The sequence below is a fragment of the Eublepharis macularius genome, chromosome 15, assembly GCF_028583425.1.
Source record: "Eublepharis macularius isolate TG4126 chromosome 15, MPM_Emac_v1.0, whole genome shotgun sequence".
Taxonomy (NCBI): Eukaryota; Metazoa; Chordata; class Lepidosauria; order Squamata; family Eublepharidae; genus Eublepharis; species Eublepharis macularius.
Genome location: NC_072804.1, coordinates 50,028,669 through 50,047,631, shown reverse-complemented (window position 1 = coordinate 50,047,631; position 18,963 = coordinate 50,028,669). Strand labels below are relative to the sequence as shown.

Sequence of the window (18,963 nt, the reverse complement as noted above, 5' to 3'; positions counted from 1 at the left end):
AGGCTGTTTGCCTATGCGTGCACATAGAGGGGCCATGTATGAATTCAGGGAGAGGTTTGGGGAAAGAGAGAGAAAGAGCAAGAAAAGCAGAGGATTAATATTACCTATCCTTGAATTATTCTGCATGGGGAAGCCACGTGGGGTAGTTTCCAGGCATCTAGGCAGGTGACAGCCTGCAGATCTCCACTAACCCAAAGGTTTGGGATTTCCAGGTGCGGTGCAGGGTTAAGGCCACATGGAAACCCAAAAAAGCAGGTAAAATCCAAGGAGAGATCGAGTAAAGAAGTCCAGGGAAAACTCAAGTGGGGACATTCATGCAACGGGTGGTGGTGAGCAAGGGAGCTTAGGGTGCATAGCATCGCAGGGCCTCAAGATCAGATTAAATGAGCACGAGTTGGACTAATGAAAGCAGTTCTTCATACGGGAGCTAGGGGATAAAAGGAACAAAGCTTTCATTTTCCTGGGCTTTTCTGGAGGTTGGGAGATTCCAGGTGAATTCCGAGGCCAAGGAACTTGCTACTGCCTATTCTTCCCTCCCCCGCCCCTCCCCAGTCCTGTGAACAAGGAGGACTAGAGAAGGGCTGGCAGACTTTATTGAGTCTGGGAGAACTAGTGGGCTGGCCACAACCCAAGGATTAAAAACTGGTGCCAACAAAACAACGGCGAGCAGAACCACAAGTGACAAAAGGCACAGGTTGGACACTTGTCAGCTTCCCTCAAGTTTTGATGGGAAATGTCGGCGTCCTGGTCTCACAGCTTGGCTCTCTGACTGCTGTCCAATGGACTTTTCAACTGTCACTTGTCCAACATTCTGCCAAGCTGCCTACATTTCCCATCAAAATTTGAGGGAAGCTGACAAGTGTCCAATCTGTGCCTTTTGTCACTTGTGGTTCTGCTCTCGAGTGATGGCCAACCAGCAGCAAATAGCGCTGTCAAGTTGCCACCGATTTATGGCGAGCGACCCCAGGCAGGGACTTTCATGGCAAAGGAGAAGCAGAGGTGGCTTGCCTTCCTCTGCAGAGTCTTCCTTGGTGGTCTTCAGACCCTTCTTGGCTTCCGAGATGTGACAAGATCAGGCTATCTCATGCCACCTTCCCTCCACAGCAGCAAAGAGACAATGGAAAAAGGAGGAATGTGAGACAACATCTGATTGCCTAATTTTTGTTGGAAATAGCAATGTCTGTTGTACTGCAGCAGCAAGAAGGAAGAAGAGCCTTCTATGCAGGGGGTAGCAAGGATAACTTAGTTAGGACAGTGAGAGCAGCACCTCTCTTGTTTCCTGGGGGTCATTTCCTTGTCTCCTGTTGGGCTAAACAGGGCAATATCCTGCTTCTTCTCTCTCCTGCCCCACTTCTTTTTCTCTCTCTGCAAGATGTAGTCAGATAGCAAGGAATCTCTTTCTCTCTTCTCTTAACTATCGAGTATGTATTTCCTCAAATAAACTTTTTGCCTCTTTAATCAGCACAGCGTAACTTCACTGCATTATTTTGCACTCAGCTAACAATTTTAACGGTTAGACAGTCTCCCCTCCTTTAAGTTTTTTTTCAAGAATTTCAAGATTTCAAGAAAACTCAAGGCTGATTAAAAGATCAATAAAATGCCACTATTAGATGCTTAAAAAAATTAAAAATGGAATTAGTATCCCTATTTCTAAGCATACTGGTTGCTGAACTACTGGAATAATAAATAGTATAACATTCCAATGACTTGCGAATCCTATTATAATAATTCACCTCGTATTCTCTTTGTTCCTATATTTTTGACAAACTTAACAGGCCAAAACTAGTTTTGTGGCTTTGGTGGTAGGCTTTTGTCTAACTCGGGATATTCTTGTGACTGGTTTCAACTTTTATAACATTCATAGTTTTATAATGGATCATTCAAAATTTACCTCTTCCTCCAAAAGAAAACTCAGCAGTTAGCATTTTTTGTTCTTTGTTTTTAAAGGCAGGAAGGTTGGTTTTGTTGCTTTTGTGTGAGATTTAATACTGTGTATATCTTGTGAAATTTTGCAAAGATTTTACAACGTGGAATTCGCAACCCTATCTTAGGCATAGGTTTTTTTCATATTATCTACTACCTGATCCTTTTAACAAAAGACAGCAGAGATTTCAGTGTGCCAACAAGCTCATGGCTTCACTCCCAAATATTAAGCTTCTTGGTTTTTGAATTTCAGCTAGGTGTACATGGCGAGGAGGAGGAGGATTGCAGCTGGTAATCTTTGAAATGAAAATCGGAGTACAGAAACATTTTATTTACTTTGCCATGTACAATGATGGATTAAAATAACAAAAACAACAGCGACTCCCACAATAATGGAAAGAAATACACAGAGATATTCTTCAGCCAAGATAAATAAATTTTATTTGCTTCCTCCTGATATTTCCCATCTTGGCCACAGTAGAATTTGAAACTATTTACAAAAAACAAAAAACAGTCAAGGAGCAGCTACATTTTCAACTGCCTGGGAAAACAGTTCTGAATTCGAGGCGGGCATAAACCGAAACACGAACCAAAACTCGTCAAGAACCAGGCTGGTTTGTGGTTTGTGAACCAGTGGTTTGTCAGAGCCCATTTCTGACAAACCACTACAAACTTTAGGCCAGTTCATTTGGTTAGTTTTTCGGTTTGTCACTGCAGACAACTTGGCACCGATCAATCCGTTTCCTAGGCAATGGGTGGTGGGGGGGTGCTTTCTGCAGCTGCGGAAGTGACTTTCTGCTGTCCTGGAAGTGACCTTTTCACGAACCAAATGAACCAGTTCGTGAACCGGGGCAAGTTCATGAAATTTCGTGGTTTGTGGTTTGTGAAACACAATGAACCATGAACTGCGTGGCTCAGTATTTTCCTGGTTCGTGCCCACCTCTGTTCTGAATCCTGCCTTTGTCTGCTTCTGGGCAAGCAGGGATATTCAAGGACTGCACCGGGACATCAGACGGGTTCAAAACCTGGCAAATGTGCATTAGGGATAGGGTGGGGCAGTGTTAGCTTAGTGATAGTGTTAAAAAATTATATTTGATCGCCTTCTTGTTTTTGAGGTCTGCCATATCATACAGGACTATGAAGCCCTCTGATACTCAAGTACCAGTGCAGATAAAAAGTAATGGGTAAAAAAAAGGAACTAACACCTATACATTGGTTTAGCTGTAATTCTCACTAGCAATGATTTCTGTAATATTGTGGAACCAAAGAGAGAGTCATCAGCATGTACTTTTGTTAATAAAGAGGAGACAGAGCAAGCTGGCAGTTGGTTGCCAACTAGGGTGCTCATTCCAGATTGGGAAATTGGGAAATTCCTGAGGATTTGGTGGGGAGCCTGGAGAAGGCGGGGTCTGGGGACTCCGCTCTCCAAAGCTGCCATTTTCTCCAGGGAACTGATCTCTATGGACTGGAGATCAGTTGTAATTCCAGGAGATCTTCAGCTGCCACCTGGAGCCTGGCAACCTTATTGCCAATTAAGGCTCAACTGATAAGATTTGGAAGAGTTGTGGTCACTTTTGGGGGTGACGTCATCATGTTCCTTGGGAGCGCACACACAGCGTGCATTCCTTAGTTGCCTGGTGAAGATGGGCAACCTCCTGGAGCTTGCCACCTCCCGCCCACCACTGGCAGGTCTGCGGCAAGGTGGCAAACCCCTGGGAGTTTGTCCACCACCGGTGGGCACCTGGGAACCTTTGTGTCAAGGGTGATGATGTTTGAAAATGAGCCTGGGTGGAGCCCCACGAACAAAAGGTATTTGACAGCACTTCATGAGATCAAAAATGAGTTTTGTTACACAGAGTTATAACACAGAAGACTGCCTTGTGGGGTTGGATCAAAATTTTGGTCATCCTTTACAAGGTGCTAGGAATTGTGGCCATGAAAGCAAGGCACTTGAACGGGAATGTACTTCTGATAGGCAAAATGTGTTGTGTAGAACCGGGTTTCAAAACAAGATGCTGTGTAGGCCGAAGCCTGATTTGAGTGGGGAAAAGTCAGAAAAGAGGTCGGTTCCCTTGGTTTTTCCCCCCTCACATAAGCAACCCAGCTAGCAGCAAGATCAGCAGAAATGATGCCTCTGAGCCTGTCACACCACGGCTATAGGGGGCTTGTTCTTGGTGTTTTCGCTCCTCGACTTGTACAGCATTGATAAAATACTCATTTCCCACTGAGAAGGTTTCTTTATCATCATGGTCATGATTGTGGTCGTGGCCGTGGCCATGGTCATGATTGTGGTCATGGTCGTGATCGTGATCGTGGTTGTCGTCATGATCTTGGTCATTGCGATTGAACAGGGATGAGGTCATAGTGGTGGAGGGGGGTTGATTATCGGCAGCAGAAGGAGCTGGCAAAGTGGCATGAGGGTACCCAGAAGAAGTCGCAGCAAGGGTGACATTGGCGCTTGGATCAGGCAGGATTGCGAGCCGTGGAATCTTGGGAGCAAAGTACGTTTTGTTGGAGAGATCGACATTGCAAAGGCTACCAGAGCAACAGGAACCCACAAGGGTGATAGCTGGGCTTCCTCTGGTGACCTTGGTACACTCCTCATCCTCGACACAACCCTTGATGGGCCTGGTCAATGAGAACTTGCCTGGAAAAGATTAAAGGAGATGTTTGTAACAATTGTTGGGTCATCTGGAAGCTTTCTCACTCCATTTGGTCTGATTATACCTTTCCTTTGGTGTAGTGGCTAAGAGTGCACGACTCTAATCTGGAGAGCTGGGTTTGATTCCCCACTCCTCCACTTGAAGCCAGCTGGGTGACCTTGGACTAGTCACAGCTCTCTCAGAGCTCTCTCAGCCCCACCCACCCCACAGGGTGTTTGTTGTGGGGATAATAATGACATACTTTGTAAACTGCTCTGAGTGGGCATTAAGTTGTCTTGAAGGGCGGTATATAAATTGAACGTTATTATTATTATTATCCTCTCCAAGCTTGACCTCTGATTCTGGGGGGAACATGATTCTGCAGCATGGTAGCAAAAGTCATAGCTCAGTGACAGCTGCTGCTTTGCATGCAGAAGGTTCCATGTTCGATCTTGAGCATCTCCAGCTGAAAGGATCCACTGGTGGGTGATGTGACTGACCTCAGCCTGAGACCAGGAAGAGCCATTCTCGGTCAAAGTAGCCAAGAATGCCCTTGATGGACCGTTGGTCTGATTCAGTATAAGACAGCTTCATGCGTTCAGCTGTGGACAGGGCCAACAGGCTAGCATCTGTAACATCACCAAGACACTTCCTCCTGTCCCCCATGCATAGGAACCATTTTTCAACTCCCAAATCGTATTCCTCTCCAATTGCTGCATCTCGTTCCCAACTCAAATAAAAATGCAGACTGCGGGCCTCCAAAACAGCACGACCTTATTCCTCTAGTCTAGACTGTTACATCATCCCTGGCCTCCTTTGGGATAAAGGGGCTCCCACCTTGTATGACATTGTCACTGACTCTCAAAACAGGGTTGTTTTAAAGATACAACATTGATATAGCCCATCCTGAACTCTTTATGGAAGGACAAATGCAATCAATAACTTTTTTTTTTAAGATAAAGAAACATCGTGGAGGAAGGGTTTGAAGAATGGAATGAATGAGGAATTTTTTAAATTATGAGGTTAGCGTAACTGAATGGCAGCCATCTTACCAGCTCTCATAGTGACATTGCCATGGAAACAACCCTGGAAGGAGTTGTAGCACTTGACAATGGTGGCATTGTCTGTTGAACACTCGTCGCCAGTGCAGCTGTAACATTCCACCCCATTTGGAACCATCATGCTCTCGTTACCTGGAAAGGAAAAACCTGGAATGAGTGTGGGCAAAGGACATAGTTGCACACTATAATGTTTCAGCTCCATGGCTTCTTTCTCCCCAAACGTACTGGGAACACTGGTTTGTGCGGGGGTGGGGGGGCTATCAGAAATTTCTGTACAGTTTCTCAAAACTATACTTCCCTGGTTTGCTTGAAGGAAACCAACACAGTTGCACCCATTTTAAATCCATCAGGATAGTTCAGATCTGGATGCCAACTCTGGGTGAGAAAATACCTGGAGATTTTGGAGTTGGACCCTGAGAGGGCAGGGTTTGAGGAGGGAGCTCAGCTAGGTTTAATGCCATAGAGTCCATCCTGCAAAGCATTCATATACTCCAAGGGAGCTGATTTCTATAGTCAGGAGATCTATTGTAACCCCAAGAGAATTACAGGCCCCACCTGGAGGATGGCAACCCTAAAATTTACCCTAATCTCAGATTAAGGGTGCAACAAGAGGGGATGTTGGGGCTCCAATGCAGACAACTGCCCCCCCCCCTAAAAACAGTGCAATGGAAGGGTATTTTGATAAGGGACATGGCACAGGAAGAAGAAAAAAATACAGACAACTTTTCACTACTGCAAAGGTTCTGCTCCATATCTGGCTCCCTGGACTGGCTTTGAGGCTACAATATATATTGTGGCAGGGTGTGTGTGGGGGGGGGGAGGGGGGATCTGATTACTGATCCCTAGCATGTAGTTCAGCTCTTGAAGCATAAAGTTAATTGCAGGGGGGAAGCTATAGAAACTGGAGTTTTAAGGTGTCGTCTTTTGGGGAGCCCAACAAGATGCAATGAGGAGTTGTGGCAGCAGGCAGCGGCAGATTCTCACCAATAGTTTTCAGCTGCATCTCTCCAAGGTCCAGTTTATTGTTACAGTGGCTGCTGTTGCACTGATACAGCTGGGAGAAGGCAACAATGCCATGCAGCTCTACGGCTTTGTCGTTGGTTCCAGGCAAGCCCAAGCCGCAGCCCTTTTCGCCAATTAAGAAATTCCCGTGACCTGTAGATAGGAACAGAAGATACACGAGGAAGTCAGGAAAGGGGATCTAACTTAGAGAGTGTGAGCTGACACTGCAAAAGGGCAATACCGTGTCCTTTCATATCTCTTCCCTCCCTCTTACAACACATGGTGCACATCATCATCACATTATGCCAGGTGAGGGCGCCCAGCATGATGAGGTTACTGTCACACATTGTATTTACCAGGGCTACACCACATGGCACAGATTTTCTGTTTTGCATTCACTGCTGTTGCAAATGCAGTGGCATTCACATTGGCGACGGAGCACCCACACAAGGGTTTTCAAAACCTTTCCTTCAGACAGCTGATCTTTCACTTGTGTAATTTTTTCTTGCAGCACCACCAGAAGATTTTTTTTATCTGTAGTTGCTATAGCACTATAGCAATAGCCAATTTTAAAAGAAACCTTCAAAAAATCCTTCCAGTGGCACAGCAGTAGAGACGGGCACACACTGGGAAAAATCCAAACTGTGTAATTCGTGGTTCGTTGCATTTAATGAACCATGAACCACAAACTTTCATGAACTTGCCTCGGTTCATGAACCAGTTTGTTTGGTTTGTGAAAACATCACTTCTGGGTCAGCAGAAGGACTGTAGAGAGCCCATCCCCCATTGCCTAGGAAACTGATTGATTGGTGCCAGGCTGTCTGCAGTGATGAACCGAAATATGAACCAAACAAACCAGGCTAAAATTCGTCACGGTTCGTGAGGAATGAGCTCCCACAAACCGCTGGTTCGCAAACCATGAACCGGCTCAGTTCATGATGAACTTCGGTTCGTATTTTGGTTCATGCCCACCTCTACACAGCAGAAAAAACAGAAGCTACAAGGAGTGATGTGAGCCGGTCCTTCGAACAATTTTTCAGTCTCAGAGCCAAGCTACAAGTGACGCCTGACACAGGTTAGACACTTGTCAGCTTCCCTCAAGTTTTGATGGGAAGTGTAGGCATCCTGGTTTTACAGCTTGGCTCTCCATTACAGCTGCAAGACCGGGATGCCTACATTTCCCATCAAAACTTGAGGGAAGCTGACAAGTGTCCAACCTGTGTCAGGCGTCACTTGTAGCTTGGCTCTCAGTCTAACAGAGTGCTAACACGCTTGGAGCATAGTCTTTCTGAAAAGATCAAATTAAAGTAGGTTTGAGAAAGAGCCCATTGAAGACTGGGAAAACTTGGAAAGCAGACAATTAGAGGACAAGGTTGTGTGGATGAACCCTCAAACAGTGCGTCAGTGTGGAAGCAAATGCAGAGAAAAACATCTACGTGGAAGTAGCCCTTGATATGAAGTAGAAGAGAGAGAGAACTAAATGGCACGGAATGGCAATCAGATCTGGGTCTCTCACCATGCTTAGTTAAGCCCTATGGTCCCTCCCAACAGGCAAATGCCACATACAAAAAATTGTATCCAGCCCTTCTGTGATGTAGGAGGAAGAGTTTGAAGGTTCAGCATTCCTCTTTGCTATGTCATCTGCTGAATCTTTCTCAGAAATGTTATGGAAGCAGAACATCTAATCGTACCCTTATGGACACAAGAATTGCATTGCTGGATCCAACCAAGGTTTATTCCATTGCATTGGAATTGCATTGCTGGATCCAACCAAGGTTTATTCCAACAACAGCCAGCCAGATGCCTCTGAGAAGCTGGCAAGTAGGTCAAGAAGGGAATGGCACTTCATTACGGTGCACTCCCAAGCATCGTGCCATTGGAGGTAGTTTACAGCGGTGGCATCCAGCTATCATGGCTAATAATATAATGGCTAATAGTAATCCTCCATGAATGTGTCTAATCCTATTTTTAAGAGCGATCGGTCACTCCCCACATCTTGTGGCAGTGAGTTCCCTAATTTAATTACAAGTTGGGCAAGGAGCTTTGCTGCCTAACTTGCCAAGGCAGTGGGTAGAAGCTCTTAATCCTTCATTAACACATTCCATTTTGCTCCTCTCCCTAAGTTGCCGGCAGAACCTAGCAATCCCCGTTTCCCAGCATAGCTTCCTTTGAGCTCACACGGAGGAGCTCAGAACTTGTTTTCATGCCAGGACTCGTTCCTGAGAATATGCCAAATAACAAGAGTTCCTTTGAACCTCTGCCAAGGAGCTTCCCCTCAACCAGGGCCATAGCCAACTTCCTTCGCTAGGGGGAGCTGCTATATCTTCCAAAAAGCAAACGGCAGGGAGAACTCCGTGATTTTCCTCACCACTCACAGGAATTTCGAGAACCTTCTTGGCAAGCCATGTCTATGGCTGCCTTCAGATGTCACAAAATATTTGTGACAGGCTGGCACTCAGCTTGTGGTTCCTGCTCACAAGCTCCTTCCTCCCCTCACAAATCACGTCTGAAGGTTTCCTGGTTTTGCAAGTCTTGAATAGAACTCCAATGTACCTCAATAACCAAATGTAAACACCTGAGGAAACTGGATGTGATTTCTTCCTGGGATTCTAAACCAGGAGGAAGTGGTTTAGAGTTCTGCCCTCCCCAATTAATAATCCCCTAACCAGGACCAAGGAGAAAAGGTGATGGATCAAAAGGCTGAACGCCTAGACTGGCTCCAACCACAGCACTTCTTGTAGAAATTAAATGTCTACTCACTCCATTGTACAGCAGCCACTGTTTCCACACAGACCTCGGTGGACTCTGGGCATTTAATTTTCTTCATATTCTGTGAGCTGCAGCCACCATCGCCAATGTCCACGCAACTGTGGCACTCCAAGGCCAAGACACCTACACAAGAGAAGAGTGGGAAAGAGTTTATTTCTTGCTCATCAATGAAATGTATCTTCCTGTTATATTCATCTCTCGTCCTTCTTCCTAGGAATGTAACAAGAACTCCATCTAGTCCAAGACTCTGCTTCACACAATGACCAACCAACTACCTGAAGGGCCAACAAAAAAACTCTTAGCGCTGGCATTCAGAGAGTGGTGGTGGTGGAGAGTGTTGTCAAGTCATGGCTGACTTATAGTGACCCCTGGTGGGGTTTTCTAGGCAAGAGACTAACAATGGTGGTTTGCCATTGCTTGCCTCTGGTGGAGTTCTCCCATCCAATTACGAACCAAGGTTGGCCCTGCTTAGCTTCTGAGATCTGACAAGATCAGGTTTGCCTGGGCTATCCAGGTTGGGGCATTCAAAGTTACTCCCTTTGAATATGGAATACTCCTTATGACCTGTAGCCATTGATGTCCTCACCTCCATAAATCTGTCTAACCCCATTTTTAAGCCATCTATGCTACAGTTATCACTACATCCCCTGGCAGCGAATTCTGCAATTTTGTTACTTGTTAATTAAAGAAATATTTCCATTTGTCTTTCATGTACCTCCCTATGTTCCTCCCTATGTTCCTCCACGGCAGCTTCGCTCATCTGAACAGGGTCTCCTGCAGGTGCCAGGCTGCACATGGGTGAATTCAGCAGCAGCCTGTACACTGGCTTTCTCTGGGGTGGCCCCTATCCTGTGGAATGACACGCCTGAGGAAGTCAGAAGAGCCCCCACTCTCCGGGCTTTCCATAAACAATGCAAAACCGAACTATTCAAAAAGGCTTTTTACTCAAGTGGGAAGGCTGTATTGTAGGGATGGGGCCTCAGATGCTTCGCTAATGAGTTAGGGACCATAGACTTCATCACTATATTGCCGTACGTATTATCTGCTGTTTTAAATATGTACTCCTACCACCAGTACTCCATGTTGTCTAATGTTAGTCCTACAAATTGATTATGTTCTGCTTCAGTATTTTTTCTACTCTGTATTGGATTCTGGCTAATACTGTAGAAAAGAGTCCAGTAGCACCTTTAAGACTAACCACCTCTACTGTAGCATAAGCTTTTGAGAACCACAGTTCTGTTCGTCAGATGAGAACTGTTCTTTTCGAGAACTGTGGTTCTCAAAAACTTATGCTGCAGTAAAGTTGGTTTGTCTTAAAGGTGCTACTGGACTCTTTTCTATTTTGCTACTACAGACTATCACGGCTAACTCCTCTGGATCTATTGCTATTACTATGTCTTTTAAACCTAACTGGCCCCTTCCCATGGCTGAATGTAATTAGGTAGGAAGGGAACAGGGACAGGTTGAACTCTTCAGAGCGTTTGGTTCACATCCTCTGGCTGCAGCAGCTGGAATTCCACCAAGCCAAAAAAACACCAATCAGAAGCCAAGATGATATCCAGTAATCACACTGCATCAACAGCTTGGTCTAATTGGAGAGGCTGCAAGTAATTTTATCAACAAAGTGCCCAGCCGACATGCCACAGCAGGTTGGTGATGGCGCGCTAAAATGGTCCCCAGAGCCCTCACCAAGCAGATTTTTCTTGTCACTTGAGACTGTACGAGAATGATGTCTTATGAGTGTTAGAACATTAACAAGGAGACGTGACTCTCGAAAGCTTACACTTTGAAAATCTTGTTGGTCTCTAAAGTGCCACTGGACTCAAATCCTTCAGAACTCTTAAGGTTTTATTAAAGCAAGATCTGGGTCTTATAATATCTTAAAGACCAACCAGATTTCCAAGGTATGAGCTTTCAAGAGTCAAAGCTGCCTTCGTTTCGAAAGCCTGTATCTTGGAAATCTAGTTGGTCTTTAAGGTGTTATTGGATCCAGATTAGGCTCTTCTACCACAGAACAACACGTCTACTCACTTGGAAGTTCTTATTAGACTATCTAGGTAGCGTCATGTTTATTTTATTATATTTAAGAGGCTTTTGCAGTGATGTCACATCACATGAAATGTAGGGACATGACATTTAAATACCAAATCAGGAAGAGCTGATTGGAATAACAAAATAGGTGGCAACCCGACTTTGCATACCATGACTGGCAGAAGTGGTTGGCTGGGTTTGGCAAATGCCATGATCCAGTGTTGGCTGTAAAAGGAGAGTTTGCAAAAAGTATTGGCGGGAAAGATCTTTCCCCCAGTTTCCCCAAGCAGCCTGTCCCCAAAACTCCGTTATGAAGATTGGGAAAACTCACATTCAGTGCAGAACAGGGACTGGGAATAGAGATGGGCACGAACCAAAATTAAGCACGAACCAGGCCGTTTTGTGGTTTGCAAACCACAGTTTGTCAGATCATATTTCTGACGAACCGCCACGAACTTTTAGGTTGGTTCATTTGGTTCATTTTTTGGTTCATCACTGCAGACAGCCTGGTGCCAATCAATCAGTTTTCTAGGCAACAGGGGATGGACTTCCTGCAGACCTTCTGCTGACCCGGAACTTCTGCTTTCCTGGAAGTGACCCTCTGCCAACCCGGAAGTGGCGATTTTCTGACCCGGATGTGACGTTTTCACAAACCAAACGAACCGGTTCGTGAACCAGGGGCAGGTTCGTGAAAGTTCACGGTTTGTGAAATTTGACGAACCACAAACCACATGGTTCAGTTTTTTTTCTGGTTCATGCCCATCTCTAGTTGGGAATGCAGCAGCAAGGAGGGAACCACCTAAAATGACCCCTTCCCCCTTCTTCTGTGTGCAGTTTGCATCAGCAGAAGGAGCAAAAATTGGATCTTGAACTAGATTTAGCCTCATTTTTGCAGGCCTCCTGTCCTGTGACACATTTTGCTTGCAAGGCTTTCCCAATTCTCAGAGAGGAGTTTTGAGATCAATAGCTTCAGGAAGGGAAAGGTATGGAAAAACCCACCACCGTAGCTTCTACAAAGTCTTCCAATGAATTCATTGCTTCCATAGGATCCTACTTTTGCATATACAGCTTCCTCCACCAAAATCTGATTTTAAAAAACCCTCCCGTTAATATTATCTGGATGCACTTTCTCTTCCTTGCATTTTGTCTTTAATGCAGCCACCATCTTTATCTTTCCACCCTGTATGTTAATCCGCAGATCTCTTCTGTTCAAGGTTTTGGTATTAACATATAAAGCCCTAAACGGACTGGGACCAGTATACCTGAGGGACCATCTCTTCCCATATACTCCACGGAGGATGCTGAGATCAGCCAGTAAGCACCTACCGGTGGTCCCTGGCCCCAGAGAGGCTCGATTGGCCTCAACTAGGGCCAGGGCCTTTTTGGTCCTGGCCCCGACCTGGTGGAATTCTCTGTCTGAGGACACCCAGGCCCACCAAGATCTTGTCTCCTTCAGGCGGGCCTGTAAGACGGAGATGTTCCACCAGGCGTATGGTTGAGGCCATCAGGGTGCCCACCAAATGAGCCTCTTTCCTGGTCTCCTCTATGTCTGTAGGGGGTATTGACCACCTACCTCACCCCCCCCATATACGAGCGACCATGCATGGTTAAGCCGCACCTCCACCTCCATCAGATGTTATATGGTTTTTATAGGGTGAGCAGGTGTTCTATTAGAAAGCTGTGTTAATTTATTGTGATTTTATTTTGTATATTTTATCTTCTGTTGTAACCTGCCCTGAGCCCGTTTGCAGGGAGGGCGAGATATTATATTATTATTATTATTATTATTATTATTATTATTATTATTATTATTATTATTAACAACCACCACCACCACCACCACCTCATTATAATTGCTCCATCCTCTCCCAGTCCTTTCCCCAGTTCATTTTCCCTACATCTCTTTTCTCTTCCATTGCCCTGCCTGTCCCTTCCCCTGCAGGGCAGCATCTATCATGGTTCTAAGACGGCCCCACCCTCAGGTGAAGCCACAAGGATTAACCAAATTGCTTCCTACCTGGGAGAAAAGCCCAGGACTTGGGGTTCACTGCTCTGTTGCAAACCAACCCCATCTGAAGCTATCCCCTTCCCAGTCCATAGCAGCTTCCTTGACATTTCAACACTTCTGAGAGGAAGGAAGGAGTAACTTTTCTTTAAAGGGAAGCCTTATAAAGTCATTGCAACCACTCAAAGGGCATCTACCACAACATCTACCACAACACTGTGTTATGTCACCATAGCGGACTGAGGGCCACTCACTTTAGCAAAGAGTGATTCTGTGTCCCCAAAAAAGGGTACTGTGGGGGAAGACTTCATCCTTTCTGTACCCACGGATCCCCCCGCCCCCGCAAATCACTTCCAGACTGCCAACCTCTGCATTTTGATTTGGGAGTCTGAAAGTATTTAAAACTGGGGAGGGGGAAATTTCAAGGAAGACTCACTGGGCAGCGAAGAGTTAAGCACCGAGATGGATCTTCCCCACAAACAAGGGGAAACATGGGGCAGGTAAACCCACAGTTCCTTGCAGGGCCTAACCTGCACAGCTAATTTAAAACAGTAGGAAATTGTTTCCTGAAGGGATTACTTCCAATAATCTTGGGGCAGGTGCTGAAAAATTCTTTGTCTGAGCTGAAGTGTTGTAGCTTTGTGCAATTCTTCAACAGATAGTTAGAATCTATGGCAAGCAGTTCAAGAATATTTACTGTCAAAACTTCTATCCCCCTCTATTTTTACCAAAATTTACCTAAGAATTATTATTAATTGCATTACTGGTAGTAGTAACAGCAAATTTGGGGGAAAGCTAGCGGCTTCTGGAACGTTCATAGGCCTTTGCTTAAATAAATGTTAGTCTTAAAGTATATTAACGTAGCAACTCCATAATTCAATAAGCACCACCATTTTGTTTTACAGGGGTCTGGCCAGCACCTCCTAAAGGTGGACGGCCTTGGGTTCATGCCACAGATGTGAGACCTTCCAATCTGAGGCAGGATTACATGATTACAAAACTCTTTTAGGATTTTTGCTCCTGACATGCCAGATAATCCCTGGTTCACACAGTCAGTGTCTAACCTACTTGAGTTACTCAAGGCTCAGTAATGTCAAGGAGGTTGTCCATCTTGGGAAGGTTAAGTCTCGTTCAAAAGTTACAGTGAATGCACCTAGAATCCATGTGCACCGTACACTCAGTTCTTGATATGTGCGTTGGCTAATTCTCATGTTATGTTCAGTGCATGCATAGCTGAATGTGTGAATTAAACCCCACATGTATCCAGGCGCTGGTCCCCGGTTTCATTTGCAGTGTTAACATACGCTGGTTCTTTCTTACAAGTAGGTGTATACCCATATATGCAGGTGTATATGCATTCACTGTAATACATGAACGGGGCTGAAATTAGTCCATTTAGAATTCTACTTCAGATGTGCAAAGCAGTGATTCGAAACAACATCCTTTTCGTCAAGGTCTTGACTCTTTGTTCTTATGAGTAAAACGGCACACAGTAGTTTGTACAGACCCGCCCCCCCCCCCCAGTCCCCCAAGATGATGTTATGGTATAATATAGAATCTTCCGGAAAGATCTTTTTGCTGACTGTTGATTTGCTAAACTTTCTCCACCTGCTATTTTTCCATTGTCCTGCACTGCTCCCAAGGCAAGCAGTTCAATAGGGTAGGAGGAGTTGTGGTAGAAACAGCCAGAGAGAAAAATGCTCACTACTGAACCTTCTCAATACAAAAACGTCTCGAATTTTCGTTACTAAAACCACCCAAATGTACCAAGCCCTCGAGTATTCTAAGGTTTTCCCTTGGAAGTCCTTTTGATATAAGGAGGTCAGGCTGAGTAAAGGGGCCACGGTCAAAATTTCAGTTCTGGGATTTGTTCTTGGGTCAGACCAGAGGTAGCCCAGTTTCTGCCACTCAGCTGGGTGGGCCAATTTTTAAAAAGCCCAGAAAGGATGTCTACCAACCAAGTAGACTGAAGCAAGGATGTCCTACCTGTGTTGGAAGTCTGTCATCTGGATCCCCATTCTATGCAGCGAGGAGAACTTTGCTCCATACCCCTTTTCCCAGGTACGGACCATTTCCCAACGTCTCATGAAATGCTGGCGGCTCTTTCGCACAATTTCTGATGTCACTGTTTCCAAAGTGGAGGCAGGCAGTTATGATTCCATTTTTATAGTGCCACGAAAATGGAATCTTAATTGCCTGCCTCTGTTTTGGAAATGGTGACATCAGAAATCGCACAAAAGAGCCGCCAGCATTCTGTGAGTGGGGTGGTATTTTTAAGATGTGGGGAAATTGCCATGGTTTTGTGGTAAAATTCTCTTCACCAAATGGGTGGATACTTCAGAGGACTGCCTTCCCATGAGGTTGCATGTCCACCATAATAAATCCCACTTGCTGAATGGGTGTCAGTATACGCTATGCCCTCACCTCGATGACCTAAGCTAAACTGATCTCATCAGATCTTGGAAGTTCAGCAGGGTTGGCCCTGGTTAGTACTTGGACAGGAAACCACAAAGGAAGTCCAGGGTTGTTACGTAGGTGCAAGCAATGGAAAACCACCTCTAAGCGTCTCTTGCCTTGAAAACCCTATGGGTCCACTGTGACCTGATGGAACTTTACACATAAATAAACACTAGAGCTTTCATCTCTCCTGAGGCCATTTGTGAGGATAAAATGAAATTAGAACATATTTGTAACTAGCTTTGAGCCTTTTACAACAGTGTGGGAAAGAAATCTCAACTGATAGGTTCCATATTGCGCAATATCACCTGATATTACTTAAAAAAATGATCACACTTCAGTTTTCAGTCTTCCTTCAAGGTTGTGAAGGTAGGGGTACTCTCATTTTATCTTCACAATGACTCCATGAGGCAAATAAGCCAGAGAAATCATGAACCACTCATGGCCACAACCCTGAGTGGAGAATCAAACCAGGTTTCTCTAGTCAAACTCCATCAACCTTGGCAGTGGTTCCCTCACTTCTAAGAGTCAAACCACACGGGACAAAATACACTCAAATTACACAGGTAATTTGAGTGTATTTTGTAATTTGAGTGTATTGGAGTATAATTTAAGTGTCATTTGAGTGTATTTTGTCTTGTGTGGTTTGACCCTCAGTAGACTGGGGCTTCTCCTGCCTCATGCTGGAGAAAAGAATATCATACTAAAAGGCATAGGATCTCTCACTCCTTCATTCAACTGCTATCATTTACATATCTGTAAATGCACATATGTCTATACACTGGCAATACGAATTCCCAATCGCACACTTCAACAGAAATTACAGTAATTCTGTTCCTTGTGTTGCGGTTATTTTCAAATTCTCTACAGACCACCCTCAATCCCCCTTTTCTATACACAATAATGAGTTTGGTTCCTGAAATCCAGGACACTGAAAGAGAGAGGTGCTCTACAGTATATCCGGCTTCATGCTTAATCCAGACTCCATAGCCCCTGGTAGGAGCCCAGTACCTTTGTGTGATTGGTTCATTGTTCTGACACCTACGATTGTCCTTGGAGGTCAGGCACGATTGTCCTTGGAGGTCTCTTACCTTTCGAAGAGAATGTGAGCGCCAGCAGAAAGACACAAGTTTGTAACAGAAGGTGGGTTCCCATCGTTGCACTCGCTAAGCTCTTGTGTTACTGTGACTCTTCTCCACTTCCCTTGGGTGCGTCTGGCTTCTGTCAGTGTTTGGAAGATGAAGCTAAGAGACTAAATATGAATAGGCAGCTGGGGCGGGGTATCGCAGCCTCTTCTACAAACCACACCTCCTTAAGCTTAGTAGCTCAGCACTTGGATACTGGCCCGGAAGGGTTTTTTTCTTCATGTTCTCCTACACGGAGCCACTTCCCATCCTCAGCAGTTTAAAGCTCGTTATTTGGGGCGGTGTCTCTGTCAAGAACTAGAATAGCCAGTTGGGGATATCCCCCCCCCCAAGTCACTCATCCAAAGCTTCAAGGTGGAGGAAGATAATTACAAGCGAGTCTAGGCAGCAAATAGGGCCCAGAAAACTTTCTCAAAGGTTTATTGAAAGGATGTCCAGATAAGGTAATGCCCACAAAACAGACCGATATAGCAAGACATTGCAAGCTTCATGTTTTCTCCAGTTTTGAGATGGGAATGACCGTGTTGAGATAGCTGCAAAAACTCATCTGTTCTGTTGAACAAAAGAGGAGCATGCATTATCAACTGGGGAAATAGTGGAAAGAAGTAGGCAGTTTTGTTTCTATCCTCAAGGAAAACCGGGGCGTAAATAATACAATCCCCTCCCTCCCAGAAATCTCCAAGGGCTAAATGACATGTAATTTAACTAAGGTTGCCAACTGCAGCCTGGGAAATTCCTTGAGATTTGGGAGCAATGTATGTGGATAGGAGAACCTGGGGAGGGATTTCACGTAGCATCAGGGCTGGATCGATGGGGGGGGCAGGGGGGGTAGTCTGCCCCCAGCGCCGCCAAAGAAGGGGCGCCGGGCGCAGCTGCTAGCTGCCGGGAGCGCACCGGCAGCAGCACGGGCAGCTGAGCAGAGGGGGGGAAAGGCCGCCCGTGCCATTCATCTGCCCTGCAGGACAGGGAGCATGTGGCAAGCCAGCCACCCCCTCAGAGGGGCAGGTGAATGGCACGGGCGGCCTCCCAGCCGCCTGCACTGCTGCTGCCAGCTCTGTGGTGAACCGTGCGCTGGGGCAGCCGGCTTGCTGCACTGGCGGCATGCTCTGCCCCTGCATGATGATATCACAGAAATGACATCATCATGCAGTGCCGGGAACACGCGTGCCCTGGGCGCCGGCAACTCTAGATCCGGCCCTACTTAGCATCTATGGTATATCATAGAGTTTGTCCTCTGAAGCTGCTATTTCCTCTAGGGGAACTGATCTCTGTTGTCTGGAGATCAGTTCGAATCCTGGGAAGAATCAAGGCCCCACCTGGAAGTTGACAGCATGAAACTTGACTCCCCTCCCCTTTTTAACTAAGTGAAAAGCAGCAGCTGCTTTCAGGGCAAAAAAAAAATGAGGGGAGCTGCTTGACCCTTTTCCTACAAGTCACTTTTCTCCCAACTGAACTGTCCCCTCTCCAAAGCTGTTTTGCTTTTGGCGGCAGACACATACCAGACACCTGTGGCTTGTCCCCTCTGCAAGGAGAGAAAAGAAGCCGGCGGGCAGATTTTGAGAGTGAAATTAGCCAGCAGGGAAAGGATTAAGCCTTCCTTCCCATCTAGCCATCACAACCTCCCGTGGGCTGCTTTTCAATTTAAAAATAAATTGGTGGAAAGAGCACCGTGTTATGCGTCATTGGCTCTTAGCGACTCTACCAGTCCGGCACAAAGTGGTTGCAGCTCCACCCTGGCAGGAGGATACGTGCCACTCACTTGAAATGAAACACTTCCTCCAGAGGTCTGGTGCCCATTCTCTCCCCTCTCGCAATTAATTACAACACCAGAGCAGAACTCTTGGGAGAGTCACTTACCATCACTAAACTGCAAGGCTCAAGGTTATTTTATACCTCCCAGGGCCTTTAAAAACAGGCCCTGGGCAAAA

At 45.7% G+C, this 18,963-nt stretch overlaps 1 protein-coding gene across 1 annotated transcript; it reads right to left on the bottom strand.

The window, feature by feature from the left end:
* Nucleotides 1-2,347: 2,347 nt before the first annotated feature.
* On the bottom strand, nt 2,348-17,103 carry LYPD3 (LY6/PLAUR domain containing 3). Its single transcript, XM_054999461.1, has 5 exons — nt 16,982-17,103; nt 9,389-9,520; nt 6,611-6,781; nt 5,618-5,758; nt 2,348-4,570 (listed from the first exon to the last, which is right to left on the bottom strand). Exons 1-5 carry the CDS (start codon nt 17,043-17,045, stop codon nt 4,011-4,013), a joined length of 1,068 nt encoding a protein of 355 aa, XP_054855436.1. The 5' UTR covers nt 17,046-17,103; the 3' UTR covers nt 2,348-4,010.
* Nucleotides 17,104-18,963: the final 1,860 nt, after the last annotated feature.